The sequence below is a fragment of the Rhinolophus ferrumequinum genome, chromosome 3 (assembly GCF_004115265.2).
Source record: "Rhinolophus ferrumequinum isolate MPI-CBG mRhiFer1 chromosome 3, mRhiFer1_v1.p, whole genome shotgun sequence".
In the NCBI taxonomy this organism is placed as follows: Eukaryota; Metazoa; Chordata; class Mammalia; order Chiroptera; family Rhinolophidae; genus Rhinolophus; species Rhinolophus ferrumequinum.
Window position 1 is genome coordinate 2,138,823 of NC_046286.1, and position 26,250 is coordinate 2,165,072.

The 26,250-nt window shown below is 55.0% G+C and overlaps 5 protein-coding genes across 30 annotated transcripts; 2 read left to right on the top strand and 3 right to left on the bottom strand.

The window, feature by feature from the left end:
• Positions 1 to 216: 216 nt before the first annotated feature.
• Positions 217 to 11,135, bottom strand: BAG6 (BAG cochaperone 6). 19 transcript variants are annotated; one of them, XM_033101693.1, is made up of 26 exons: positions 10,868 to 11,006; positions 10,100 to 10,226; positions 8,857 to 8,974; positions 8,532 to 8,728; positions 8,239 to 8,292; positions 8,007 to 8,081; positions 7,140 to 7,396; positions 6,512 to 6,641; positions 5,874 to 6,071; positions 5,453 to 5,702; positions 5,063 to 5,140; positions 4,844 to 4,951; positions 4,611 to 4,723; positions 4,430 to 4,517; positions 3,953 to 4,236; positions 3,269 to 3,554; positions 2,939 to 3,108; positions 2,699 to 2,752; positions 2,470 to 2,572; positions 2,260 to 2,384; positions 1,943 to 2,089; positions 1,788 to 1,847; positions 1,533 to 1,676; positions 1,345 to 1,452; positions 698 to 844; positions 226 to 405 (listed from the first exon to the last, which is right to left on the bottom strand). In XM_033101693.1, the coding sequence occupies exons 2-26, from the start codon at positions 10,211 to 10,213 to the stop codon at positions 310 to 312; spliced, it is 3,504 nt and encodes a 1,167-aa protein (XP_032957584.1). In that variant the 5' UTR covers positions 10,214 to 10,226; positions 10,868 to 11,006; the 3' UTR covers positions 226 to 309. The 19 variants fall into 19 exon arrangements, with proteins under 19 accessions (XP_032957707.1, XP_032957584.1, XP_032957610.1 ...); XM_033101719.1 differs by having other exon boundaries at positions 7,140 to 7,378; positions 10,845 to 10,983; XM_033101711.1 differs by having other exon boundaries at positions 4,430 to 4,514; positions 10,845 to 10,983.
• Positions 10,854 to 15,290, top strand: APOM (apolipoprotein M). 4 transcript variants are annotated; one of them, XM_033101944.1, is made up of 6 exons: positions 10,854 to 10,993; positions 13,801 to 13,955; positions 14,223 to 14,296; positions 14,384 to 14,482; positions 14,657 to 14,755; positions 15,152 to 15,290. In XM_033101944.1, the coding sequence occupies exons 2-6, from the start codon at positions 13,903 to 13,905 to the stop codon at positions 15,175 to 15,177; spliced, it is 351 nt and encodes a 116-aa protein (XP_032957835.1). In that variant the 5' UTR covers positions 10,854 to 10,993; positions 13,801 to 13,902; the 3' UTR covers positions 15,178 to 15,290. The 4 variants fall into 4 exon arrangements, with proteins under 4 accessions (XP_032957835.1, XP_032957816.1, XP_032957845.1 ...); XM_033101925.1 differs by lacking the exon at positions 10,854 to 10,993 and adding an exon at positions 11,114 to 11,264; XM_033101954.1 differs by lacking the exon at positions 10,854 to 10,993 and adding an exon at positions 11,764 to 11,918.
• Positions 15,291 to 15,427: 137 nt separating this feature from the next.
• On the bottom strand, positions 15,428 to 18,044 carry C3H6orf47 (chromosome 3 C6orf47 homolog). The gene has a single exon (XM_033101865.1). It carries the CDS (start codon positions 17,033 to 17,035, stop codon positions 16,145 to 16,147), a length of 891 nt encoding a protein of 296 aa, XP_032957756.1. The 5' UTR covers positions 17,036 to 18,044; the 3' UTR covers positions 15,428 to 16,144.
• Positions 18,045 to 18,883: 839 nt separating this feature from the next.
• GPANK1 (G-patch domain and ankyrin repeats 1) lies at positions 18,884 to 22,031 on the bottom strand. Of its 3 annotated transcripts, XM_033101847.1 has the most exons (5): positions 21,738 to 22,031; positions 21,524 to 21,587; positions 20,986 to 21,203; positions 19,995 to 20,710; positions 18,884 to 19,474 (listed from the first exon to the last, which is right to left on the bottom strand). In XM_033101847.1, the coding sequence occupies exons 4-5, from the start codon at positions 20,603 to 20,605 to the stop codon at positions 19,033 to 19,035; spliced, it is 1,053 nt and encodes a 350-aa protein (XP_032957738.1). In that variant the 5' UTR covers positions 20,606 to 20,710; positions 20,986 to 21,203; positions 21,524 to 21,587; positions 21,738 to 22,031; the 3' UTR covers positions 18,884 to 19,032. The 3 variants fall into 3 exon arrangements, with proteins under 3 accessions (XP_032957738.1, XP_032957747.1, XP_032957729.1); XM_033101856.1 differs by lacking the exon at positions 21,524 to 21,587 and having other exon boundaries at positions 19,995 to 20,707; XM_033101838.1 differs by lacking the exon at positions 21,524 to 21,587.
• CSNK2B (casein kinase 2 beta) lies at positions 21,533 to 26,221 on the top strand. 3 transcript variants are annotated; one of them, XM_033101887.1, is made up of 8 exons: positions 22,221 to 22,355; positions 22,553 to 22,707; positions 22,955 to 23,037; positions 23,738 to 23,840; positions 24,410 to 24,525; positions 24,970 to 25,045; positions 25,151 to 25,340; positions 25,983 to 26,221. In XM_033101887.1, exons 3-8 carry the CDS (start codon positions 22,966 to 22,968, stop codon positions 26,071 to 26,073), a joined length of 648 nt encoding a protein of 215 aa, XP_032957778.1. In that variant the 5' UTR covers positions 22,221 to 22,355; positions 22,553 to 22,707; positions 22,955 to 22,965; the 3' UTR covers positions 26,074 to 26,221. The 3 variants fall into 3 exon arrangements, with proteins under 3 accessions (XP_032957786.1, XP_032957771.1, XP_032957778.1); XM_033101895.1 differs by lacking the exons at positions 22,221 to 22,355; positions 22,553 to 22,707 and adding an exon at positions 21,533 to 21,765; XM_033101880.1 differs by lacking the exon at positions 22,553 to 22,707 and having other exon boundaries at positions 22,219 to 22,355.
• The last annotated feature ends 29 nt before the right edge of the window (positions 26,222 to 26,250 follow it).

The window sequence follows — 26,250 nt, forward strand, 5'->3', positions numbered from 1 at the left end:
TCGGAATGCGGGTCTTATTTACATGCAAAATGCTTTTCCTTGAAGACAAGCAACTGTCCAAAACAGGCTTGTACATGTGCTGCACGCACAGTAAACATGATGGTGCACGTCTGCTTGTGGGAAATGTGCAAAGCTGTCTGGTATAGCTGGATGCCCAGGGATTAATTTTAAAAATAAAAGATTAAGGGCTTAGACTACCTAATAAAGACAATTTACAGACAAAAGAGCCAGGAAAATCTGACTTTTATTTCTTAAATACTGTGAAGAAAGGGGGAAATGGTCCCCTGATGAGGGAGGGCCACAGAGCAGTTAGGGATCGTCAGCAAAGGCCCGCTGGGCATTAGGGAAGCGCTGGGGGCTGTAGTTGGGGTCTTCCTGCAGCCGCTTTTGTATGTCAGCCCGGAGCTAGAGAGAGAGAGCAAGCAGGTTGGAGGGGCACTGGCTGAGCCCCCAGGATCCCACCAAGAACGCAAGGCCATCCCTCAGGAGCTAACTCTCATCCCCACCAGCCACGCACTGCCAGCAGCCCAGTATGGTATCACTGAGCCTACCCAGATGCCACTAGGGGAAAAACACTAAAAATAGTGAGTGGTAGCCCCAGACTAACCAGTTCATCTCTGAAGGGATCTGGGGAAGTGGGGCCCTAGCCCAACCCCTCCCACTAGACCATCCCTATTCTGCTTCAAGGTGGGGGCACCTGCTGCCTGTAGCTCTCCTGAACCTCTGGTGCCTCCAGGTCCCGGCTCAGGCTCTCGGGGCTCGTCAGGGGCCGAGCTCCGGCTGCCTTAGCTGCCCGGCTCACGGCCTCTGATAGAAGCAGCTGGGGGCCCTCACCCTGCATCGTCTGGGGGACGGGATGGGAGGGAAAAGAGGATCGAGGTCAGATCCAGTGCCACCACCCAGTTCCCCCTTTCCTCGAGCCCACCAGTCTCCATGCCAGCAGACCAAGGCAACAGTCCGCGTGTGGTGGCAACAGCACAGATGCCTTCCTAATTCTGTCTGGCTTTGGCCCAAAACAGCACTTGAATGCTGGACTTGCTCTTCAAAGTAAGAGGGGCAGGGTGGGCCACGCCATCCAGCTCTCGAAGCTAGCTAGTCCACAAGAGGAAGCCACAGTAAGGAGGATGGGCCCTGGTCACACCGGGATGAGGCGGCTGAGGGATGACAGCACTAACTGCTGGCGAACAGACTCATGGGGCAACCGTGAGCACGTCTGAGTCCCAGAGGTTTCCTCATCAGTTACGTGAGGGAACTAAACTAGGGAAAATTCCTCCCAGCTCAATTTGATTCTAGCACGACGGGAAGTTGGATAAAGAAGGGACCCTCAGGGAGAGGCAAACCAACCTTGCGTCTCTTGGCAGGCATACCACTGAGGTAGGCGTCGCTCAGGGGGGGCTGCGGTTTCACCTTCCGCTGGCTCTGAATGTCCTGCTGGATGATAGGGACCCATTCCTGGGGAAGAAAAGATGACTAGAAAGTAACTCCCACAGCCTTCAGCTGTCTTGGCCCACCGGTCACCTCCTGACACTTACTGGGGGGACAGCAGCTGCCCAAGGTTCTGTCTCGGCTGAAGCTCCATCCTGTTCATCTTGCGAGCCCCCATCAGGGGCCGGAGGCGGCCCTCGGGACATAGCCTCTTCTGCTGTTGTTCCAGGGGCTGGGGAGGCATTCTCCCGCTGCGATTCCGACAGCGGGAAGATCCAGGCTTCAGAATTCTCGGCCTCCAGCCCCGCTACCCCTCAGCCCTGCAGTCCGCGTCATCCAGCCCCTCAACCACTCCCTGGTACCTGAGGCTCAGGGGAAGTTCTCTCTGATCCCTGAACTTCCATTGGCTCCTCACAAAGTGGCTGTGAAATTGGACAGAGAAGGAGAACAAAAGACCCCCTCAAATCTGTGCGGTTCCCTCAAGTGCCCAGGCCCCACAGCCCATCAGGCCCTTTACCTGCGGGGGGTCGCCAACCCTGCGGACGTATCTGAGGATGGCGTCGGGGCCCACGGGCATGTGCTCCAGCACCACCTGCAGCCTCAGTCCCATCATAGTGGTCAGCCAGCTCACCAAGGACGGATTCACTCCACGAGACATGCGACGCTGAGGGCACGAAAGCAAGACAGCACACACAACCCTCAACCAGCTTTCGAAAGGTATCAAAGAGTAAAGGATGGCAATTTGCAGCAGGAAAATGGAAACGGCAGGACACCAAAGAAAATGGAAACCTGAGCAAACAAAAAGCTGGGGGTCTGGGGGCTGGTGGTGCTTACAATTCGGCCATTGATGACAGCAGCAAGCTCCATCTGCTGTCCCCCCAAACAGTGCAGGTTCAGAGCCAGGCATTCAAACAGGCCCTGGTTACACAACTCCAGCAGACGGGCCCCAAATCCACTGTCTGTGGGCGAGACAGAAGGAGGGAATGCCGGCACCCCAGCCCTGCACACCACCACACGGCTCGCCCCGCCCAGCCGGCCCCTGACCTGTGCAGTGCAGCACGTGCGCAGCGATGCTATTAAACTGCTCCTGGAGAAATTCTAGGTTCGTCCGGATGATGTCCACACCCGGCTGAACCTGCACCAAAGACTGAGACAAGATACACAGAGACCCAAAAATAAGCAACCCAAAGAGGTGGGCAGTGGAGGCGGAGGCAGCAGGAACAGCAGCTCTCCTACCAGACCCAGGAGGATGGGAAGGGCAAGGGCTACTCACAAAACTTTCGCGAACGTATTCTTCTAGCCCCGTGATCAACGTATGGGTTGCCATCTACGGGGTGGGGGATGGGACAGCACAGGTTTAGATTCAAGCCGCAGCCCTCAAGCCACTTAACCCCTCCACCCCCAACAAGTCCAGGGTTTGGGCTGGGACAGTCATCGCTTCAGGTGACATAGTCAGGAACAAGGAATTGAAGGTGAGGTGCAGCAGCGCTCTGGGGCCCAGGTCTTCATTTACCCGGATGTTACCAGGTGTGGGCTCCTGGCCACCCAGGTAGTGCTGGTGGAAGAAGGATCGCAGCTGGGGCTGCAGCCGCTGCAGTGGCTGGAAATGCCCGTGGAGAAGCATCACCACGTCCACCATGGAAAAGTTCTGGCACAGAAGAGAGAGCAGGGCCCCAAAGAATCCTGTGGACAGGGCCAGAAATTAGCAGTGGCCTTTACCACCTGACCTGCCCGCCACCGCCAGCCCATCACCCTCATCCCACCTTGGCACACCCCTAAACACAGGCCATCTACCTCCCTCTGGCTGCCCCTCCAGGAGGCCAAGCACCACCCATTTGCTCACCAAGCGCCCCATCAGCCCCAGGCTCAAAGATGTTGCTGGACCCACTGAGGCGCTGTATGAAAGCCGCGATGCTTTCACTGCTGCCAGCCCGAGCCCCCAGGGAGCCCAGCAGGGAGCTCAGCACACCCTGCACCACTGAGGTAAAAAACTCCGGCGAAAGGCTCTCAGGACCCAGGCCTCCAGGACTGCCTGCACCACCAGCAGGGGACCCTGGTGGGGGTGTGGTCTGCTGCTCCGGGGCGGGGGCTGGGGGCGGGGGAGGGGGCGGAGGGGCCGCCTGAGTTGCCTGACAAACAGAGACGGAATAAAGAAGATTAAGTGAGAATGGGAACCAGGACATAACACGGCATCAGCAGGGCACAAACCGGCACGGCTGTGAAGGTTCTCGCCTTGACTCCTTCCAGGACAACGCGCACAGGTGGCTCCTCAAAGCAGAGTTAAGCCAAGCAACTGCCTCTCCCTGAACGGGTTAGGTCAGAAAGCAGCGACACAAATGCATTCTCTCCCTAACCCCGTTTTCCTCGTCTCCAAAATGGGGGGGCTGAGTCAATGGATCCCCAGGGTTCCCTCTCACTGACATGCCCCCAAGGATTGTAGCCCAGAGGTGATATAATGGCAGCAAGGCGTCAGTGCCTGGCTGGGCTGGAGCGAAGGAGGGAGGTGAAGAGCACGCCAGCCACTCACCTGCAAGAAGTCAGTCATGCCCTGGAGAAAGGCAGGGACACCAGGCATCGCCACAGTGATGGTGGGAGAAGCCACGCCAGGCCCCCCGGCCCCTGGCCCTGCAGGCCCCAGCAAGTTCCCCAGGAGCTGAGAGAACTGAAGGTCAGCGGTGGAGGGTTGAGGGGGTGGATGCTGGGTGGGCCCCCCAGGAGCAGGGCCAGCTGTGGTAGCTGTGTTGGTGGTTCCAGCACTGGCCGAAGCAGTGGCAGGGGCTGGAGGTGGAGCCATTCCTGGGGTCCCCTGAGCTGTAGGGACCAAGAGAAGAAAGCTGAAATCTGAAGAGAAATAAGACACCACAGCACCTCTATTCTGGTCTGCCAGCAGGAAACCAAAGACAAAGGGATGACCGTGAGAGATGGGGAGCACCAGTGAGGAAGCATCGGCCTTCAGAGCCACAGAAACCTCGTCAGTTTGAGGCGGGCAAGAACGAGGACTCACCCACAAGGACAGGCTGCATGAGAAGCTGCCCCACAAGGCCGCTCACCATCTGGGCTAAAGAGGCGTTGCTACCCACACCGGCACCCTGCTGAGAGACAAGAGGCTCAATCCTGCCCTTTCCATGCCCAACACAGGACCCTTCCCAGGCTCCTGCCCACCGAAACTCTCCCCCCTTACGCACCAGAGCCCCTGAGACTGGGGGCCCTCCAGGATGGGAAGGCCGAGCCTGTGGAGGGGTGGGCCGGGCAATCACCACCCGGGTCGGGGCTGTCGGGAAGCCCGGCACCTGCTGTCCTGTGCATGGCAAGAGGAGAGACCGAGGAGGGCTGAGGGCCCGGCCCATGCCCGCCAGCCAACAGCACCCACCACCATGGACCGTGGCCCCCTCCCAGGCCTCCCCTTCCAGGTTATTACCTGCGGCCGCGGAGGCAACAGCTGCCACCATGGCCTGATGAGTGATCTGGTGGGCGACGGCGTGCATGAACTCAGGGGGCAGGGAGGGCAGCTGGATGAGGGTGGAGCCTGGGGGGTGGGTCTGATGTAACCTTGAACCTGGACCCCCTTCAACCCACCCACTCAGCCCTACCCCTTCTCTACCCAGAGCTCAGCCTGCTCTGATGCCCTCACTCTTACCCAGGGTCTGGCCATGACCAGGGGGTGCCAGGGGGCCAGTGGGAGCGCTCGGAAGTCCACCAGGCTGTGTGCCAGAATCTGGGCAGGGAGACAGGGAGAGTGGCCCTGAGAAAGGTGCGGTCAAGGCCTGACTATCCTCCTGAGATCAGCGTCCTTTAGGCCCCCATTCCCCCGACCAGACGCCTGCCTTTCCCTCCATCTAGACAGGGAGGAAGTGCTCCCTTCACCACTCCCACAAACCTCCAAGGACAAGCAGTCGCTGCTGCCCCTCCCCACACACGCCATCTGAAGCTTCTGGCCGGCCTGTCCGTGCCCAGCCTCTCCGTGCCCAGCCTCGCTCCCACACCTCCCTCGTGCTGCTCTTCTCTGCCCGCTACTGACCCAGCTTACCTTGAATGTTCATGTGCATCATGACCACGGGTTCCACACTCTGGTGGGAAATCCGAATGACCCTTGGGTGGCCGGCGGTTGGCGGGGGAGCCGGCCCTGGCGGGGGCGCTCCCTCAGTTGACTCAGCGGTGGCAGAAGAGGGAGCCAGGGACGAGGCCTGCCCAGGACCAGGGGGAGGCGCCTCTGCACTGGGAGTCGGGGGGGGCCGAGTCCCATTCCCCGTCATAGTCACAGTGGTCCCCACGTTGATCTGGAGACAGGATGACGCAGAAATCAAAACACAAGAGCCTACCCCAGAGCCCCCCATGATACATTTCTCAAGTCTCCCCCATCCTTCGTCACTGTTTCCAAAGCTTCCCCCCTGGGTCATTCCGAAGCCCGCCCTTCTCCCCCAGGCCAGCGCCCCACGCCCCCAGCCCACCTGGATGGGAATAGCTGCCTGCTGGAGCACCATGGGGGTGGTGTAGTGAGACATAGGCCGGACGACATGCAGGTGCCGTGGGGGTGCACAGGCCAGGTTGCAGCGCAGGTCCGAGAGCGCCACAAAGGTGTTGCCCAGCAGTCGCAGGCTCTCCCCCACCAGGTTGATCAAGCGCTGGTCCTCCTCACGGCCCTCTTGCTGTAGCCCCAGGCCGAACACAGAAAGCAGAAAATATCAGGCTGGGATCTACCTCACTCCCCAGAGCAACAATGCCTTCTGAGAGGTCACATCAACGAAACCTCTCAGTATATCCCTGCCAACTTCTGCACAGACCAAATCTTTGCAATTAAATCTTACCGTCTACACATGAAGGATTTTCTATTAAAACTAACCCTAGAGTGAATCAATTAAGTCATCGTTTCCTAATCTCCCTCGCTTTATAAACTCCCTAAGTAACTCAGAGAACTGAGGAGTGCAAAGACAACGGATGTCACCTTTCCTGAAGGAGAGAAAAAGATCACTTTCTTACAAGTCTAGGATAACGTCATTTTCTTGCAGACAACGCCTTTAGGGGAAAGGGTGGTGTGTATGCCAGCCTGTCCCATGTGGGCGCCTGGGCTGGGGGAGGGCAGACTCACGTTGTTGTTGTAGTCCGTGCTAGCAGCGGCGCCCAGAACCTCGCAGTAGCGCTGCAGGAAGGGGTGGAGGCGGCTCTCAAGCCGCTGGAGCTCCTGCAGCACCTCGACGTACTCCGCAGGAGAAGGGTGGCTGCGGGCAACCCCAGGAGTCAGCGAGCTGAGGCTTTCCTCAGCTTCCCAACCTCCAAGCTGACAGGCACCATGGCTGTCTTTCTCTCCCAGGTCTCCCAGACCCCTGGCCCAATCCCTTCCTGGACTAGCAGAGCTTGTTCTTTGCCCCCACCCATGGAAAGACAGGCGAGAAAGAGAAACTGCTTCCATCGCCCTCACAACACAATCTTGCACCTACAATGGCGAGACACTAACTCACATAAAAGAAAGAGGGCCTGTGTGAACTCAGGGGAGAGTTGTGGTCAGGCTCAGGAAGCACCATTTGGAGCCCAGGGAGGGCAGAGCAGTTCAGCTGCCAGTCCTAACCTCATTTACCTACCCTCGAGTTCTCCCTACCCCCCAACACTAACCCTCCACGGTGGACCTCCAAGCAATCCTTCCTCCGTCACACCACCCTGCTCTCCGTCCTGCATGCAGGATCCCCACCCTCCTCTCAAAGGTGCCCTCTTTCTCTCACTTGGGTACACTGGTCTCGGGGGCAGATGCTGGGCCCGCGGGGGCTGGGCCAGAAGGGGTGAGCTCCGGGCTCTGGGCTGGGGCACGTTCTTCCACATCTTCTGCCTCCATGGGCTCCCGAGGGGGCACTTCACTTTCCACTGGTTCTGTTGTCTGTGAGCTCAAGGCTACTGGCTCTGGGGCCACAGTCGGCGTCTGTGCAGGCGGCTGACTGTTCTGTGCCTGGGGGCCCCCTCGACACTGAAGGTGAGGGAGAGTCAAGATACCAAAGGAAGGATGAGACTACTGGAGAGAATTACTCAGGTCCAAGGAGACGAAGGAGACAAGGTGCTCTAACTAGGCTCCCTGAAGGCAGGGCTTTGCATCTGTATCTTTGACGCCCTAGCAGCCAGTATAAGACTTACACAAATTAGACGCGTAATAAATATCTGTAATACTCGTAAATGAATTACTAACAAAAAGTAGAGCTTGTGGTTTCCTTCCTAAGCACCATGAGAAGGGAAGGAAAGGCCATAAGCTGCAGCCGCAGCACAAACAAATGAAGTTAGGACATGCCAGCGTCGAACATAATTAAGAAATTCAAAAGCAAGAAACCTTCTTTAATTGAGAAGGGATACCATGAGAATTATCCGACAAGTCTGAAACAAACTTCCCAGATACCAGGCACCAAGAGCATTAGCAAGGACAAGATAGTCTCACATAGATACTTTTTCTCCCCAAAGAACGAGAACTGCAAACAGACCAGATTAGCAAAAAGAGATTCCCAGTGGATGTGGCCAGTCATGCCTCACCCCCAGGCTGAGAGAAAAGGGGGAGGGAGCATGGGGAGACAGAGTGACAGCAGACCCTAGCCAGCCTTGACACTTACCTCCATCCTGGAAAGTAAGGTCTGTATATCCCTGATCATGTGCTGAGCCATCACCAGCCGAACCCGGGGCTCACTCTACAATGAGAGGGAAGATCAGGGCAGGTTTGAAATGAAGCCACGAGATCCACAGCCTACTGAACCAGGTCCCAGCATCTCCTCAACCAGGTCCGACCCACCTCACGGCCTCCTTCTCCCAGATCCCCTTCGCTGACCCTCCCAGGCCCCATGATACCTGAATCGGGGCCTGTTCCATGTTGATGTGAACATCCACAGCAGAGCCGTCACTCTGGGGAAAGGGTAAGGGAAGTTGCTCTGGGAGAAGCCAAATACTGAGGCCCCCACACTTTCAACTCATTCTCTGGAGCCCCACCCTTTTTCCCCTCAAGACTGCGGCTATTAGCAGACCGCAGGGCCCTCCAACCCCAATCTAAAGACTGCGACACCTGTCTTAAGAGCCCTCTGCTGTTACCACAACCAAAACTACCCTTCCCCACAAAAACCATCCCATGTGGAACACAAGCTTACAGGAAGATTGAAGGTTCCAACCATGACATAGCTGTTGGCATTCCGGTCATGAACAGAGGTCGCAGGCCCCCGAGGACCAGATGAGGGTCCCCCACCATGGGTGGCTGAGGCAGACCCTGTCCCAGAAGATGCCCCAGAAGGGATCTGAGTCTGAGGAGGAGCACGTTCCACCAGGTGGATAACCTTTCCCCCAACGTCTGGGGAGAAAAAGTGAAACAAAACAAAACAAACACGAAAACATTGTATGATCAGGTAAACCCTCCATCTCAGCTCATCCCTCTGGGCAATTACCTCAACCTCTCAAATGCCTCCCCCACCCCCTTACTGTATTCCTGGAGCTTCTTATCATCCTGCAGAACTCGTCCCTGGTAGATGAGCCGTTGTTTCTCTGAGGGGATGCTGACAGAGGCAGCAATGTGCTCCTTAAACTCCTTTACATTCATCTGCGAAGAAGGGACACACACAAGTATGAGGGAATGAAGGAAAGAGGAAGGACAGAAGAGGGACAAATGACTTCTGGGGGTGAAGCGTAAAAACCATCCCATTATAAAATCACTAGCCACTTGTCTTGACTGTGAGGTAAGGATGGCGCAAAGCCCCAAACTCAGACAACTCCTGTCAAAAACAGACAATGAACATAAGGAAATTCAGTTTCTAGGCCTAGGAGAAAAGTACATGGCTGAGAAACAGAAAAGCCAACTGACATTCCCTTCACTCCTTTGCCTGGCTCCCAAAGAAATGTGTGTCTAAAGATACCAGTGATCCCTCCCCAAACACAAAATGATACAACTCTAATCCCAAAGATAATAGTAACAACACGGAAAATCGGGTGGACAATCAGGTTAAGGAAGAAAAAGAGAGAAGGCAGCAAAAAAGAAAAACATTTTTCCTAATTAGGCAACTGACTCTTGGGAAGTATCAGGCTGCTTACGTACATATAATCACAAAAACCTACATGGTTTTCTGAAATACACGTAACACTGTGTTTTAAAAACCACAGACCAACCTCTCACAAGTCTGTCTCCAAATATTACAAGAGTAGTAATATGGATACTTGTATCCATGTTGTTGAGCTCCAAAGATTCAAATTATACCACAAACATTAGTTATTCCCCTCAACAGTCTACTAAGGATCTACCTGCATTACCAGTTCTCATTTCTCGCTTTTAAAAACACACTATAGAGACCTGACCAATTTTTGTTTTTAAGACACACTTGTCTTTGGGGTCTCTGTGTTCTGTTTCCATTCCCAAAGGCAGGAGCCATGTCTGTGCCTTTGAGCTGCAGTTCACTCAAGATGATGGCATACAGATTCCTCCTCCCTCCATTATTTCCCTCTGCAATGAGTTCTATCAAGGTGGAGGAAGGCAAAACAAAATCTACCTCATTCAACAGAAACCATACCTTCTCACTCAACAAGAAACATCAGAAAATGTTCTGTCTAGAATATGAACAAAGGAATCAACGAAAGAAAAGTTGAGGACCAGAAAATCAGGTTTTTCTCTCAGGCTAAGAGACCTACAAGAGAAAGGGTAAATGACTGTCTTCCAGAAGTACTGGGGTCTCACCTGGGCCCCCACAATAAAGGTCCGAGTCTGAGAATCCAGGGTCTTCACCAGCACCTCCAGGCTGTCAGGCGCCTCCATAGTGGTACTGGTACTGTTACTGTTACTGGGCTCCATGGCCTACAGCTCTCTAAGGAAGAATGGAGAGAGGCCCGCTGTAGCCCAGAGCAGATTTTATATACCCAGAAGCCTCTCCGGCCTGAGTCTCCGCCCCAATACCTAAAGAGTTTCTCCCACACAAGCACACACACTCACACCCGCCCCCATCCCCCTTCTGATTCCGGGGCACAGGGAAAAACACAATGGGCAAGACACGGACCGCACAGGGAGCTAAGGGGACGGGGAGGTGGGAGGGGCTCCACGATGCCAATCACAATAAGGGAGGGCAAGTCGGGCTAGGAAGCAGGGAGGGAAGGAAGCGCGAGACCAGTGTCATCACCGGTCGCGAAACAAGGACCCCAGAAGACGGCAAACCCTGGGACAACGCGAGAGCGGGGAGGAGTGGGGTGGAGGGAATGTCGCGCTAGACTCTGCGGAGAAAGTGGTTTCGCGCACGCGCGCCACGCCCATTAAACCCGCCTAAGTCACGACAGACCCGAGATGACGAACACTCACGGGGGGCCAGACTGGCTAGATGACTGCCCCCCTCTTCCGCCTTCCTTCGGTTCTCCAGCAGAGCGTCGCAACCAACACACACCAAATACACACACACCACCCTGCGGCTCCGCCTCCGACTTCCCCCCGGTACCGTCACTTCCGGTCTCCTCCAACCTGCCACGGACGGCCACTTCCGTTTCCCCGACAGTATTTGGAAATCGCGAGGCGGAACTTCCGGCTCCCCCAGGTCCCAAGCTTTACTTTCCTGGGGCACGACAAGAAAGTCCGCGGCCCCAAACAGTGAGTTCCTGGGGCGAGACGGGCAGGGCCGGCCAAGATGGGAGGGAGCCGAGCACCCCGAGAAGCCGCCGCCGCCGTCGCCCGAGGGGCCGTATTGCGCCTGCGTGCATCGCAGTACGCATGCGTACACAGTTAGGCACCGCCCCATCGTCTGATGCTGTTAATTTCTTCTGGGCGCGCGCTTGTGCAGTGGGAGATTGAGGTGGCTACTACAAATGCCTGGAAAAAAAAAAATCACCAGATGAGACTACGACTGTCTCAAGACGCTTTGGTCGGTTGTATGGATCTTGGAGTTTGGCGACTGAGGATTGTGTCTCGTTAACCTATGTTAGTCCGCAGAGACTTTGAGACGGCACTGTCCTGGCCACCTAAAATTCCATCTCTCTCACTCTCGCTACGCCACTCCTATGGCGCCTCCCGAAGTCACCCTTTCCTTAGGCGGTTAGGGGTGGTTCGCGAGCTGTGTTGAATGCGGACGAGTCGTTGGGCCTGACCTCGGGTCGGCCTGGTGGGCGTTTTGCGGAGTGTGGGCGCCATGTTCCTCACCGGCAGTGCGCGGCCGAGGGAATACGCCATGTTTTGGAGAAACTAAGGATTTACCTTGCATGACTTTTGTAAAAAGAAAAAAGTGTCGGGGGGGTACCTCTGAGTTTGGGAGCTGGGAGCAAATGAAGTTCGACTGGACCAAAACACAAAACTGACCCTGGGGAATTGAAGGGACCGCCAAAGTGCTTCCGTAGGCTAAGGTCCAGAGAGTTACTACCTCTCTGCCCTTTTCTCCCACCCCCGCCCTCGGGCTAGTGTCTGGGCCCCTCTGCGCAGCCACAACCCCAGCCTTACCCGTCGCTGCGGCGTGCCGGCCCCTGGCGCCCAGCCTTTCTGGGATTCGTTGTTTATCTATACCCATGTCCCAGTACTGTTTCAGGTAAGAGTTCTGATAAACACCTGTTTAATGAGCACTTAGTTTGTGCCAGCCAGTTTTCTAAGGGTTTTATGTAGTGTCACATTTAAAAGCCTTTGAACGCTTGAGATAGTTACTACATCCATTTTATATAGTGCGTACACCTAGCCAACGTAAGTGGCAAAACTGACAAATCCAGGCCTACTAGACCCTTCTGGGTCAGGCACCTCTACTGCCCCAATAAATTGGTTTTTATTATTTAAAATGTCAAATATTGCTTAAAAATAATAGTATAATGCACCCTCATATACCCTAAGCCTGCCTCACCTCGCAGGACAAATCTTTTGTCAGTCTTGAGTTACAAATCGATTGAGGAAGCGCCACCTTTTCATTGCATTAACTCCACCCAACTCAACTGGCATTATCCAATGACTGCCTCTTGACAATTCTTTCCTTACCTCCTATTTGAGAATTTATTACCCACCGGAAGCTATAAGTGCTTTACAAACATTACTATTAATTTTACCAAATAATTACTTTGGACTTGCCATGTGCAGGCCTTTGCTAAGGGCTTTTATGCATTGTCTCTTTTAAGCCTATGAGATTGATGATTTACTCATTTACAGGTGAAAAAACAGGCATAAGAGATTAATAAAATTGTCCAAGTTCTAGTAACTGGTAGAGTTAGGGTTTGAGCCCATTCTGCCTGACACCAATGTCTATCATCTTTAACTACTAGGTTATGGAGCCTCTTGTAGTAATAAACTCAGTGAACTCATCTGTCAGTGAACTTTTCTGGATGGTGTACATGTTGTTTCCCCAATTATAAACTTCAGAGAGAAAGCCTCCCATCAACCATGCCCCAGCACCTGATTCATATCTGTTCTAAAGCACTTACCAGGTTGTATTGCAATGATTTGTTTACACAGCTAGTTTTCCTTAGACTGACTTCTTCAAGGCCAGGGACTGTGTCTTACTCATTTTTACGTCCCCAAGGCTTAGCGAGTTCCTGGCAAACAGCTGGAACTCAAAAGAGTTTGCTACCGTAAGTGAATGAATCAATCAATCCACCTCTCTTCAGTGCTGCACAACACAGCAGACATCCAGCTCAGATATGGGTTGAAAGAACACAGGTTTCTACCTTCAGGACTCAGCTTCCTTATAATTCCCCAAAGACCCTGAACATGCCAGGGGGTATTGTGGAGTGGTTGCATCTAGGACAGGGGGAGGAAGGGCCGAACCACTCCATACTTGGAAAACAAGGTTGAAGTTACTCATTAGCAGGTAAAAGGGTCAAGGGTTGAGGCAAGGGGGCTGGAAGCAGAGTGGACTGAGCAGCCAGCGGAGAACAGTTAAAGCACCAGCCACTGCACGCAGAGCACCAGCTCCCTATTGCTTGAAGATGTTCCACCAAATTTGGGCAGCTCTACTTTACCTCTACGGCATTCTCCTTAACTCCATCTACCAGTGCCCTGAGCACAGTCAACTGACAACTCAGGGAGTAGATGGGAAAGAGGTATGGAGAAAAGGGGGACGCTTATAGCGGGGGCTATGAGGGACTTGAGTGGGTGGCCTAGGGTGACCGGAAGCCACATTGGGAAAGGAAAGGAGGAAGACAGTGTGAGTGTTGTGATGATGAAAGCAAGGACAAGTAAAAAAATATCAGTACTATGCCCATCAATGTAGACACATGGTAGAATTGGCAGGAAGCAGGGGGTGGGGGCGTAGTTACTCAGGTTGATTGAGGGCAAAGAGGAAAAGTCATTTAATGACTCCCTATCATGGATCCAAGCCCCAGTTGGAAAAAGGCAGCCAACACCTCTGCCCCTAAGTCTTGCTGTCCTGACAGAGGTTAGATGAATCCTGTAGTGGGACCCACCCTCCTCTGCTCCCCTTGTCTCTCCAGTTCCCAGAGCCCCACCTGGGCCAGTGGTACTTCATCGCAGGGGCAGCTCCCACCAAGGAGGAGTTGGCGACTTTTGACCCTGTGGACAACATTGTCTTCAACATGGCTGTGGGCTCTGAACCCACACAGCTCCAGCTCCATGCTACCATCCGCACGTGAGTGGTGAGGGGGCAGGGACCAAGAGGTACAGCCTCTGCCCAAAGTGTGAGCACCCACCCACAAAAAGCTGCGCTGTTTGGCATATTCACTCTTTTTAGCCCACTGAGTTCAACAGCTCTATTAGTTTTCCTCTGCGGAGAGATGGGCCTAACCATCCCTTGGTAGCTTGAAACCCAAGGGGACCCGGGCTTCAAGAAGGAATAAGAGGGAATAAAGGTTGGTACTGTGTGGTGGGGATGTCACTCAGTCTTTCCTCCTTGCAGGAAAAATGGGTCCTGTGTGCCCCGGGAATGGATCTACCACCTTACTGAAGGGAGCACAGATCTCAGAACTGAAGGTTGGTTCTCTGTAGCTCCCCAAGTCTCCTGGGCTTGCCTGGTTTTGCATCTCTGTCCTCTCACTTCCCCCCAACCCACCCTGACAGGCCGCCCAGACATGAAGACCAAGCTCTTCTCCAGCTCTTGCCCAGGTGGAATCATGCTGAAAGAGACGGGCCAGGGTTATCAGCGCTTCCTCCTCTACAGTGAGTAGGGAGGCAGGATGGGTTGGTGGGAAACACAGGAGGGGCAGAAGAGTCCCTCACTCTGGGCCCTGTGACATCATCCCAGGAAGGGCTGGATGCTTCCAGGAGGTGCTCACCAGGGGCGGTGCTGAAAAGTAGAGGGTTTGATGGGGCCTGGCCTTTCTGCCCTTCCAGATCGCTTGCCACACCCTCCCGAGAAGTGTGTGGAGGAATTCCGGTCCCTGACCTCCTGCCTGGACTCCAAGGCCTTCTTACTGACTCCCAGGAAACAAGGTGAGAGTGTAAAGTCCCACAGAAGAGGACTGGGACTCACCAAGTCTTCTGTGGGTGCTGGATGAAAGGGACAAGTGATGTCATCAGAGGGCAGGGCCCAAAGCTGACATCATCAGAGTGGCACCAGGTGTGTTGACACATCCATTTGTGTCATAGGTTGTGATGGCACCAGAGGGAGCCAGGGTGGGCTTTGGGCTACTCATAAGAGAGGTTTCTGAGTTGGCAGTGGATAAAGGGGGCAGAGGAGCAGACGCAGAGGAAAACAGGTCACCGAGACCCCTTCTTTGACACAGGGAATGAGGGAATGCATTCTTCCCCAGCCATTACCAGCAACCTTGCTTCTGTCCCTGGATTTACTTCCTTTCCATCCTCTTCTTTTCTCCCTCCTCCCACCAGAGGCCTGCAAGTTGTCCAAAGACTGACCTGTGGCTTCATCTATGCCCCCAAATGGATTCAGTGGGAGCTAAGATTGTGGTGGGGGAGAGAAGCTGGAGACTCCCTTTCAAGAGTAATAAAGATGGCTTTCCAATCCTCATCATATGTTGGGGTTTGTCTCCAGACATCAATCCCACTCCCCCCATTTCAAAATTCTCCTGAACCTTCTACTACCTAAATCTCCAGCTGGACGGCATCACGAAGGACACTGAGTGGCAGTAACTCTCTTTGTAGTGATATATTTAGGATTTGGTGTGACACAGTGATTTATTGCTGAGTGGGGAACCCCTAACCCCCGCGTGGGGACTGCAAGCTCCAGTGCTTCCCCACAGTGCCTGTCTGGGCTGCCAGCCCCGAAGCTGGCCTTCCTACCAATGCCATCTGCTCCGTCCCCACCCCCTCTGGCTCCCAGGAACACCAGAGCTTCACTGCAGGTTCCTTGTCACCTGTGTGCCCCATCCAGACTCCAAACCCACCCACCTAGCAGCCCGTCTTCCCTCGATGGCTCCGTCCCAGGGATCCTTTGGGTCTCCCAACCACCCTTTACCCCAGCCGGAGGTCTGTCTGTCCCTGGGAAGTCTTGAAGGGTAGAGAGGACCCTTTAGTCTTTATTCTCCACTACCACACTTTTTTTTTTTTTGGGGGGGAGGGATTTTAAAAAGTGAAGGTGGGGAAAAAAACCGGAGGTGGGAGAAATGTAAAAGCAAAAATAACAGCTGGTGAATTCAAGGGCCATGTCCCCACCGCCCATAAGCCCGACATCCTAAACAGCTCTTCTCTCCTGTGGGTGAGGAGGGCCCTGTGCCCTCATACTCTGCGGTTTCTCCCCCATCCCTGAGGTCCTTGTGCTTACAGTCTGGGTCATGCCCCCACTCTCAGAAGGCCACACTGTCTTCATCCTTATTCCCACCCCACTGAGGGTGGGGCCCTGGGGTCACCCGCCCCTCTCCACAGTCACAGCGCCTTTCCTGGGTCTCCCCTCTGCTCCTCACTCTCCCTCCCCAACTTCTCACCCTCCAAGTCAGTGGCCTCCTCATTCCCACTGAGCTCCCGGAGGCTGACAGCCAGCACCAGGGCCTGTAGGAGACCAAAGAGGCAGGCGAAGTGCAAGGGGTGAGCAGTAAGCAGGCTCAGCACGGCGTGGAGACCATGCAGGGCAGCCAGGAAGGACAGCAGCCCATGCAGCCAGAGGCCCAGCGGCCCGCTCAGGCCTAACGCGTCCAGGGCTGCCCGCAGCGGCCGGGAACACAGCCCCAGCAGGGCTGAGGCCAGCAGCTCCAGCAGATGCAGGGTCAGGTTGCTGGAGATCTGCAGACACTCCTCTGGGCCCCCCAGGTACTGCAAGCGAGCCCCTGCTCCCCCACCTGGTTCCCCCTGCAGCCAGCCGAGCAGCTTCTGACGCCGGCCGGGCTTCTTCACTGGGGCTTCAGATCCAGCGGGGCTCAGTCCCCCTTCAGGGGACAGTCCAGAGCTCCTGGTGCCGCCTGAGTCCACAGGATCCCATGCCAGTTTAGGAATGGCCCCTGCAGCCTCCAGTCTCCCAGACTCTTGAGGGCTAGAGCCAGTCTTGTCCCCCTTGAGGGAATCCATTCTTTTGCTCCCTAGTTGCTCAACTTGGGTCTCACTGCTTGGTACTGGAGCAGCCCCAGAGCTCCTCTGGGCCCCTGAGTCCTTGGTCTTGGGAGGCCCCACATCTCCCATGGTTTCTGGGGCACTGTCCCAGTCACTCCCTGAATTTTCGGAGGAGCTGTCCACCTGTCTGGGTTCTGGGGTGGGCAGGTCAGGCCTGGGTTTCCGGCGGCCCCAAGGGCGAGGTAGCCAGCCACCAAGCCGTCGCAGGAACATGGTTGGAGTGTGTAATGAGCCCCCAAATTTTGGGGCCGCTTCCCGGCACTGCTCAGGTTTGAGGGCTGAGGGTCTCCTCAGGTGCCAGAGTCTGTTCGGGCTCAGAAGAACAGGTCTGCTTGGCGAGTCCTACTTCGAATTCAGAAGTGGCTCCCCACTTCCCTGGATGGTCATACAGCCTCAAGTGGGGCAGGCAGCTTGTTTCCTTTTTCAGTTTTGAGGTAAAGAAAGGAGGCACATCCAAATTCACTCACTACCACCGCTCCCCACACACAAGATTCCAAGAGTCTCAAGATCTGACAAGGCCTGGGTCACCCGACAGTGTCCTCCCCGGGTTTCCGGGTTTCATTCCCAGCAAGCAACACCCCAAGTTTCACTCACCAAGGCCACGCCCCAAGATGCCCCAAAAACTGGGGAGGCGGTGCTGCATCCAAGAAGAAAGGTCGCCCCAGGTCCGAGGTGCTCCGGATCAGGGGAGTCCTGAACTGCTTCCCTAGGGGACCTCAGGAATAAGATGTCTCCTGTTGGGGGTTGTGGGGAGATGTCCAGCGAACTCTAGCCAGCAGCGTTCGTCCTGTGAGTTAGAAGGCTATGAATCCTACAAAGCGGCCGGACCCGCACCCGAGTACGCAGCCGAGACGCGCGGCCTCCGCAAGGTCAGGCCGGAGACGTCCTTCGAGACTCCAGTTGCGAGGCCAAGCGCGGGCCCGCCTGGGGGACCCAGGCGTCCGGGCTCTGTGTGCTGCCGCCCCTCCCGGGCCCAGCGTCAGGGCCTGGGCCTCGCCGAGTCGCCCCGAGCCGCAGAGCCCGGAAGCAGCTGCACCCGGACTGGAGGGCCAGGCGGGGCGGAGCCCGCAACTCGTGGGGCGGAGCCTGCGGACTGCCCGCCCCTCGCGCCCGTGCGCCGCCAGTACGCGCCGGGGAGCGCACCCCGTCTCTCTAGAGACCGCCAGGACCTCTAGAGACCCGGTCCTCTATATTCATCGCCCAGAGGCCCCCTGGACCGCCAGTGCGCCCCTGAACTCGCCCCGCCCCTTCAGTTCTTGGGTTCTTCCCCGCACCCCCCACCACTTGTCTTCCTGCCCGTGACTTCATAAATGGCTTTTCCGGAAAAGTAAACTATGAGAGGGGTTTGGGGGAATTGAGTAGCTGTTCCCTGCCCCTCCGTGCAGATTTTACTTCCTGGGTTTGACAGGTGAGCCCTTCATTTGTCTGGCACCTGGTATTAGCAGCACAAGAGATGAGGGAGAGGGGAGAATGGGAAAAGCTAGTGTGGATGAAAAGGATGTGCTTCCCGCCCTCCTGAGTTTTCAGGTAGTTAAATACAAGAACGTTGACTTCATTTTTGGGAGGCCCGAGCTCTGATCCCAGTTGGGCTAACGGAGTACATGCTGGGTAATCTCAGGCCCCCCCATCACACTGGCCTCTTCCTACACTACTACCTACCCCGTCTCATCACCTCCGAGCCTCCCCTTGTCACTGCGCACTGTTTGATCACATGGCTGTCTCCTCCACCAGCCGGGAGCAACTTGGAGGTTAGGACTGTCTTATTCCTATTCTTAGCGCGGTATATGAACTTGTGATTGAATTAGCTGGAGTAGTCAGAAGACCCTTCCTGGAGGTGAGACTCGCATAGAGCTGGGCAGTTCCTGGCTCAGGGTTGAAAGATAGGTGGGCCGCTCTAGAGGGGGCTAGGACCTGACAGTGAACCAGATTGGCAAGAAGGTGACCCTATCATGCCCCTGGAGGGGCTGCCCCTATTGCCTCAGGTGGGGCTTGCATGTGGCCCCCAGACTTGTTTGGCTTCCCGCAACAGCTTTCAGAAAAGTTAATAAAACACAAAAGAGTAAGAAGGTTGATTTATTTCTCAACTCTCACTCAGCTCCCCTCTCCCAAAGATAGGGCCTACTGACCAAAACCTGAGGGTCTGGGACCTGGACAGGTCAGAGGCTCAAGTTCAGACCTCAGCAGCAGACCAGGGTCAGACCTTGCCAAGGTCAGAACTCAAGGTTCATGTATGTCCTCAGATCCCGCTCCCAGGCTCTGTCCTTCTCCTCCTGCCTTCTCTCCTCCCTCCGGCTCAGTGTAGTCACCTGAGGGACTCTCTCCCTCCCAGCCACTGCTCGGGTATCCTGAGCCCGAAAGTGTGTAACTCGAGGTTGAGGTGCTGGTCTGTATCCTAATCCTTCCTGGTCCCTCTTGAGGACTGTGGGGATGGGGATAACACGGCCCTTGCCCTGGGGTCCCAGCCCCATTCCAGGCTCCCAACCCCCCCTCAGCAGTAGCTTGAAGCCTGGGCTGGATGTGGGGATCCCAAGGGACAGGTTGGGGGTCTGGCGATCCCGGGACAGTGACAGCAGGTGAGCAGTAGATGTGTGATGGTTAGAGTCTTGGAAGTGGGCATCACAGGTGTCACAGTACTGCGGGGAGGACTGGGACCTGCAGAGGACGAAGAGAAAGGGTGAGGGCAGGGTTGGACAGGGTCCTTCCAGTTTTTCTGCTAAGGAAAAAATTGCCTTCTGCCCCGCTTAGCAATGAAGGACCAGAGGGGAATAGTTGGGAGAAGAGATGGTAACTAGGCCTCATAAGGCTCTTGGGCAAAAAAGGAATAATGGCTATAGCTAATGTTTCCATAAAGCTTACTATATGGCAAGCAGTGTTCTAACACTTTACATGTATTAATGCATTTAATCCTAACAACCCTGAGAAAAGTGCTCTTTTCCCCATTTCTCAGATGAGGAAACTGAGGCACATAGACGTTAGGTTGCTTGCCCAAGTAGAGTTAGCATTTAATCCCAGAGAACTCATGTTCATAACCACTCTAGCACACTGCCTTCCCTGTCAACCTATACGGGGATGGGGGAGAACCCTTCAGCTCTGTGCTGAGGCCTCTGGTGTGGAGTGGCTAGGAAGGGCAGAACACACTGAAAGAAGGACATGGGCACAGGCGTCCCCTCACCGGTTCTCTGGACTCCTCATCTCTCCGTGGCTCTCTCTGACGGTGCGGGCCACTTCAGGGAAGCCCGCTTCTTCGGCCAGCTGAGCAGCATCCCTGCCACCCAGCTCGCAGACCCCAACCCAGGCAGCCCCTCGCTCTAAGAGATAGCGCACAGCCGCTCCCTGGCCTGCTCGGGCAGCACACATCAGGGGGGTCCACCAGAAGGCATCCCGAGCATTGATATTCCCCCCAGCTCCCCCTTCCTCATGGGGATCCAAGAGCCTTCTTAGTTCTGCCAGGTTCCCCTCCTGGGCTGCCCTCAGTATCCACTGAGTCATTCTGTCCTCAGCTTCAAGAGATCTCCTTTGTCCATGCCCTCCTGCTGCTCCTGCTGCAGCCTCCCTCCTCATTCTTCTCTTCTTCCGCTTTCTCTCACTGGCAGGCTCAGGCTGTGATCTCTGGGGTTCAGGGGCACTGCTCTCTTCCCCAATCAAAGCCTCATAGAAAGCCCGGGCTGCAGCCCCATCCAGGGTAGGCTCCAGCTCTTCAGGCTGTGCCTGCTGCTGCCCATCTTTCCAGAGGTCGCTGGGGTCGGTGGCCGGGGTGAAGGTGATGAGGGAGGGCCTGGGCATGGCTGTGGGAGAGCTGAGAAAATCAGACTAGGCAAGGGGAAGATGAAACATGCAAGCCAATCCCGTGGTGGCCCTGCAGTGACCACAGCCACCTCCAGAGACCTGCTGGGATGAGGGAAAGTAGCTTTAGATTAAAACAAACAAACAAAAACCCTCCCACCCCAAAAGTTACCTCACAACCTAGGACCCTACAGGGCCTAAGGATGATAAATCACGTGGAAACACGGAACCCTACAATAACAGACCATGCCCTTTAGTAAAGCTTAACAAAGACTCCATGGGACAGTTACGCAGAGGTCCTGCGTTCAGCCCCCTCCCCCAACCTCATCAACAATAAAGAATAAGTAATCTCTTTGAAACTACCGCTCTGTAAGGCATACCATTAAGAAAAACAATCAGTCTGGCCCTTTAGACTTTCCTTGATCCTATTTTGGGTATTATCTTCTCAAACAAAAACAGACTTGACACTTCTCCGGAAGCAGGAAGCACATTTGGGGGAAGGCTGCAACCTGCGTTGTCTTGTAGCTTTCGTACTGCAAAATGGCACCTCTATGCAAAGCAGTTCACAAGATCAAGTAGCCAGACGACTAGAAGACGCCTGAGTGGAAAAAAACCAAACTTTTACTTGAGGGCACAGGCTTACAGAAAGCACCAGGTTTCCCGCCTTGCAACCTTTCCAATAGTATTCGCGCAAAGTACCACGTGCCAGCATAGCACGAGGACCGAGGATCTGTCAGTTGGGGTCCTGCTTTTATATAACGCCCCACAATGCCCTTCGCCTCCCTCAACTTGGTCCCAGCTCTGAGCTCATTTTCTGGAGCTGGGAAACCACTCTCTGGGTTAAAAAAGGCCCTGAGGAGGCGGAGGGAAATCTATGGAATGCCCAGAGCTGTGAAATAACGTCACGCTGCCCCTCACCATTACTCCAATCAGGGTTCGAAGGTCACACTTAGCGCCCGCAGCAGAAGGCCTCATTCAAGCCCTAAGAGGAAATGGAGAACTGCAAGGGGACGAGCAGCAGAATAATGGCTAGCACCACCTCAGGTTAGCGCTGGGCCGACCCGACTCTCACACCGCTCCGCTCAGCCCAGCACATCCTACGCAGGTCCCTCAGCACGGAGGCCGGCCTCACCTCCTGCCTCAGGCGGCCGGACCCCCAGGTGAAACATGGGGCCCGTCGGGGGTCTCCAGTGGCGTGTCTGGTTCGGGCGACGGGCTGCCTGGGGATGAAGTCAGTCCCCTGGCCAGCAGGGGCGCGCCGGGGCCGAAGTCTCGTTCGCTGTGTGAGGGGAGCGGCAGGAAATCACCCAGCCACCTTCGTTCCTTACCCCGCCCCCTCGCGACCCCCGGGTTCCGCGATCACCCGACTATATTTTTCAAGCTCTCTGGCCCAGGACACGGTACAGGGCTTCCGCTTCCGGTGGAGCTTCGCTGCGCCCCGCCCCTAGCATCTTCCCCAGGGGCCTCGCGACACCAGGGTCGTGCGCAGGTCACCCTGGAATTCGTAGTTCGCCTTTCCCTCGTTTCGCCAGTTTCTCACCATCAGAGACTCTATCTCCCGGCGTCCATCGCGGCGCCCGACCCCTGGCGCTTGCGCGTTGCCCTCTTCCCCACCCTCTCCAATTTCCACTCCCCCCTGCCCACTTCGCCTGCCGCGATCCGGTCCGCGGCCTGCGCTGTAGCGGTCGTCGCCGTTCCTTGGAAGTAGCAACTCCCCTCCCCCACCCCGGTCCTGGCCCCCGTCCAGCCGGTGAGTCTGAGGTCGTCGCCGCGCTGAGTGCCCTGTCCCTGGGCACGGCACATGGGGGTCTCCGCGCTTCGATGTGTTTGGTGGAGAAGGAAGAGACCTGGTCCGGCACCCAGGGAGGAAGAGGTGGCCTGAGGGGCGGAGGAGGGATGTGGGGACTCCTGCGAAAGGGAGCTGAGGGCCACCTCCCCCCCTCCCAGGCCATGAGGAAAAGAGGGGCCCATCTCTTGCTTGGAAGGAATAAACTTCGGCACGCTTGGGAAATGCCCCGGAACATGTAGAGACCTGAGGGAGCACGGCCAGAGTTGACGTGAAGGAGAGAGGGGACTGGCCTTTGGGAGCGTCAGGGACGTGGGTAGGACTGGTGGGTCAAGACCCGTCGGTTTCTCGCAAGTGGCGGGACCCCAAAGAATTTCTCATCTCAGAAAAAAGGGGTTGAGCTGTGAATAAGAGGATGTGGGGCGAGGTCCCAGAGTCTGGGACGCCTTAAGGAAAGGTGGCCCCAAATTCTTCCGTGGTTGGAGAGCAAAGTGTGGGAGGAGGGAGGATACCAGAGGCAGGGAGGGAGAACGTGGGTTACACTTACACTCTTCTTTCTCCAGCTGACGTGAAGATGAGCAGCTCAGAGGAGGTGTCCTGGATTTCCTGGTTCTGTGGGCTCCGTGGCAATGAATTCTTCTGTGAAGTGAGTTCTCTTCAATCTCCCTACCTTTCTCCACATGTAGTCTGGCCAGAGATTCTCCCACGTATTCAGCTTCTGCGCACTCGTCTCGCATGCTTGCATAGAAACGTTTTCCTGTCAAGGAAGAGTGCCCTCAGTAACCCACCACTAATTTGTGGTGAAATAGTAAGACTGGGGCCCAACTCCCACCCCTGCCACCCGCCAGCAGTATAACGTTGCACAAGTTAGTCTGTCTGTTTTATTACTAGAGGGGTATTGGTAATATCTATTTCTGGGGACTGGTAGGAGAATTAAAACGCCGCGTTGTAAAATGTTTCGTAGCATTTAACATAATGTGTTTCAACGTAAGGGATGTAACTGCCTTCAGAACCCATGCTTTTCAACCCCTACCTTTCTCCGCCATCTGCCCCTAAGGAGAGAACAAAACTGGTTCCTAGAGGGAGGAGCAGGAGTAGGGACAGGTATCTTGAAGGGGAAGCCTCTCTAAGGAAGGGAGTGCTGTACATGCTTATCCTTAGAAAAGAAAAGCCAAAGCTTCTATGGACGGCAGTGTAGGTAAACTGGGGAGAGAGACTCAAGTGCTTCTGCTGAGTTGGGAACAGAAGCAGCTGTCTTGAGGATAAGGCACCAGTTAGAACGACTTGCTCAGGTCAATGCCAAGGACTGTGCCATGGGTTCCCTCTTGACCTCTGCATCCTGACAGGTGGATGAAGACTACATCCAGGACAAGTTCAATCTCACTGGGCTCAATGAGCAGGTGCCTCACTATCGACAAGCTCTAGATATGATCTTGGACCTGGAGCCTGGTGAGTCACCTCAGGGTTGTTTTGTGTGTGTATGTGCTTTTTTTCTCTTCATATCGCTATTCATCTGCTTCTTGAATTTCTAAACTTCCTTTTTGTTGTCTGATTCCCTTAACCCAAAATCCCCTACTTCGTTTTGATTGCCCCTCCTGATTCTTGCCTAGTTTTGTGACTGATACCACTTGTCCCCGCGTTCTGATGCTATAACTCAGCTATATTCCATAATGCATTTCCCCAGGGTTCTCATTTTCCGCTTCTTTATCCTACCTTGCACTTTCCAGCTATAGTTACATCTTCTGCATTGATGTCTTTGCATTTGTGTGTTGAGGAGGGAATTGGGAAGGAGAGAAGAGAGCAGAGGCTGGGAAGGTGTGGAGAGAAGGTAGAGCTACCTTGGGTTAGTGGAAGCGTCAGAGGCCCGGGTTTCTGGGTCAGGTGCCCACATGATAGGTGGGGAGAGACTCAAAGGTGGGTGTACTGAAAACTGAGTAGCCAGCAGCCCCCGGGGATGGGCAGGGCACCCAAGAAAGCTGTAAGACGAGTGGTTGCATTCAGCCGGGGCCCTGTTTCAGATGAAGAGCTGGAAGACAACCCCAACCAGAGTGACCTGATTGAACAGGCAGCCGAGATGCTTTATGGATTGATCCACGCCCGCTATATCCTTACCAACCGTGGCATCGCCCAGATGGTGAGGCCTCTCTACTCCTACTTGATTCCTGAGGCAGTAAGGGAAACAGGGGTTCCTGCAGCAAGAAACCACATGTTTCAACCTTGTCAAGGAGTCTAGCTGAGAAGAGGACAATGACCTCAGAACCTGGGCCTGGAATTTAATCCTGATTGGGGGTTGTTCTGAAGGGGGTGTTTTCAGGGAGGGGAACGTAACCTTGGACAGAGAATTGTTAGAGACTGTCTCTTTCTCGGGGAACAAACAGCAAATGGCTCTGATAGTCTGCAGCCTGCCTAAGTGGAGGAAAGGAAGCAGAGAGTCACATGGCCGGTCTGGGCCAGAGAAGGGGCCTCTGGACAGAAGGAGATAGGAACGGGGCACAGAGTGATATGGATTGGGCAGAGGAGGGGATTGCCTCTTCTCTTCACACCTACCCACCAGTCTTTTCCATTTTATTCACCTCAGTTGGAAAAATACCAGCAGGGAGACTTTGGCTACTGTCCCCGTGTGTACTGTGAGAACCAGCCAATGCTCCCCATCGGTAAGTGTTGGAGAAGGGGAAGGAGGGCAGCAGATGGCAGGTCCTCTGGAAAGGAGGTTGGGCAAGGTGGGAGAGCCTGGCGTGCTGAGCCTGGCTATCTCCCAGGCCTGTCAGACATCCCAGGTGAGGCCATGGTGAAGCTCTACTGCCCCAAGTGCATGGACGTGTACACACCCAAGTCATCGAGGCACCACCACACGGACGGCGCCTACTTTGGCACTGGTTTCCCTCACATGCTCTTCATGGTACACCCGGAATACCGGCCCAAGCGGCCCGCCAACCAGTTTGTGCCCAGGTGGGGAGCACGGCAGAATCACCAGGGGTCACAGGACAGGCCCAGACCCCCCCATAGAGAAGGGAAGAGGGGGCAAGGTCCTTTCTTGAGCTCTGCTTCTCCCAAAGCCAGGGCTCTCCCTGCTGAGGGACCCTGCCCTGGGGAAGTTCTTTGATTGCCTACGCCTCAGTCTCCAGATCTGTAAAATGGGGGTGATAATAGTACCTACCTGGCAGGGTATTTTTAAATATGTGAAGTGCTTAGGATAACGTTTGGCACTTGAAGCACCATTGAAACAGTGGCTGTTCTTACACCGTCTTGGTGTTCGTCCTTGGCCAGGACATCTCAGAGCCACATTTCAGGTGTGTCTTATCTTCCCTAGAGCATTGTTTTTCCCCTGGCGTGGGGAAGGAAAGTTCAGTTTTACATTGAAACAAGTACTGATACAGACATCTGTGCACATACATACATAGCCTAGACTTGAGTTTTAATGGATGTTTAAGGTACATTCCCAAATATTCTGGAGGGGAGGAGTTTGGGAACCACTACCCTTCAGCACTGAGCAGGCTCGTGGACGAGCTGGGGTGGGGAGCAGGGATGCAGGCTGCTGGCAGGGTCGCGTGGGGCTCACTCTGCTGCCTCTTGACCTCTGCCCTGGTCCAGGCTCTACGGTTTCAAGATCCATCCGATGGCCTACCAGCTGCAGCTCCAAGCCGCCAGCAACTTCAAGAGCCCAGTCAAGACGATTCGCTGATCCCCTTCCCACCTGTCCCTGAGTGTCCTCAGTCTTTGACACCTCCATTCCTTTGCTGCCACCCTTTCAGGAACCCTCCATGGTTTTTAGTTTAAATTAAAGGAGCCATTATTGTGGTGGGAATATGAAATAAAGTGGAAGAAAAGGCCATGAGCTGGTCTGGTGCTTGGGGTTGGG

Bases quoted from the DNA above. Each gene is read 5' to 3' on its own strand.
- BAG6 (XM_033101693.1), bottom strand. From the start codon at position 10,213: ATGGAGCCCAGTAACAGTAACAGTACCAGTACCACTATGGAGGCGCCT. The intron at 8,082-8,238 runs GTATCATGGGGC...CTCTCATTGTAG, and splicing joins TGGAACAGGCCCCGATTCAG to AGTGAGCCCCGGGTTCGGCT. The intron at 2,753-2,938 runs GTAAATGAAGAC...CCCACCCCGTAG, and splicing joins CCACACCTGGTAACATCCGG to ATGGCAACCCATACGTTGAT.
- APOM (XM_033101925.1), top strand. From the start codon at position 11,148: ATGCTGTTAATTTCTTCTGGGCGCGCGCTTGTGCAGTGGGAGATTGAG. The intron at 14,297-14,383 runs GTTGGTTCTCTG...CCACCCTGACAG, and splicing joins CACAGATCTCAGAACTGAAG to GCCGCCCAGACATGAAGACC. The intron at 14,756-15,151 runs GTGAGAGTGTAA...TCCTCCCACCAG, and splicing joins ACTGACTCCCAGGAAACAAG to AGGCCTGCAAGTTGTCCAAA.
- C3H6orf47 (XM_033101865.1), bottom strand. From the start codon at position 17,035: ATGTTCCTGCGACGGCTTGGTGGCTGGCTACCTCGCCCTTGGGGCCGC.
- GPANK1 (XM_033101856.1), bottom strand. From the start codon at position 20,605: ATGCCCAGGCCCTCCCTCATCACCTTCACCCCGGCCACCGACCCCAGC. The intron at 19,475-19,994 runs GTGAGGGGACGC...CGTCCTCTGCAG, and splicing joins ATGAGGAGTCCAGAGAACCG to GTCCCAGTCCTCCCCGCAGT.
- CSNK2B (XM_033101895.1), top strand. From the start codon at position 22,966: ATGAGCAGCTCAGAGGAGGTGTCCTGGATTTCCTGGTTCTGTGGGCTC. The intron at 23,841-24,409 runs GTGAGTCACCTC...GCCCTGTTTCAG, and splicing joins GATCTTGGACCTGGAGCCTG to ATGAAGAGCTGGAAGACAAC. The intron at 25,341-25,982 runs GTGGGGAGCACG...GCCCTGGTCCAG, and splicing joins GCCAACCAGTTTGTGCCCAG to GCTCTACGGTTTCAAGATCC.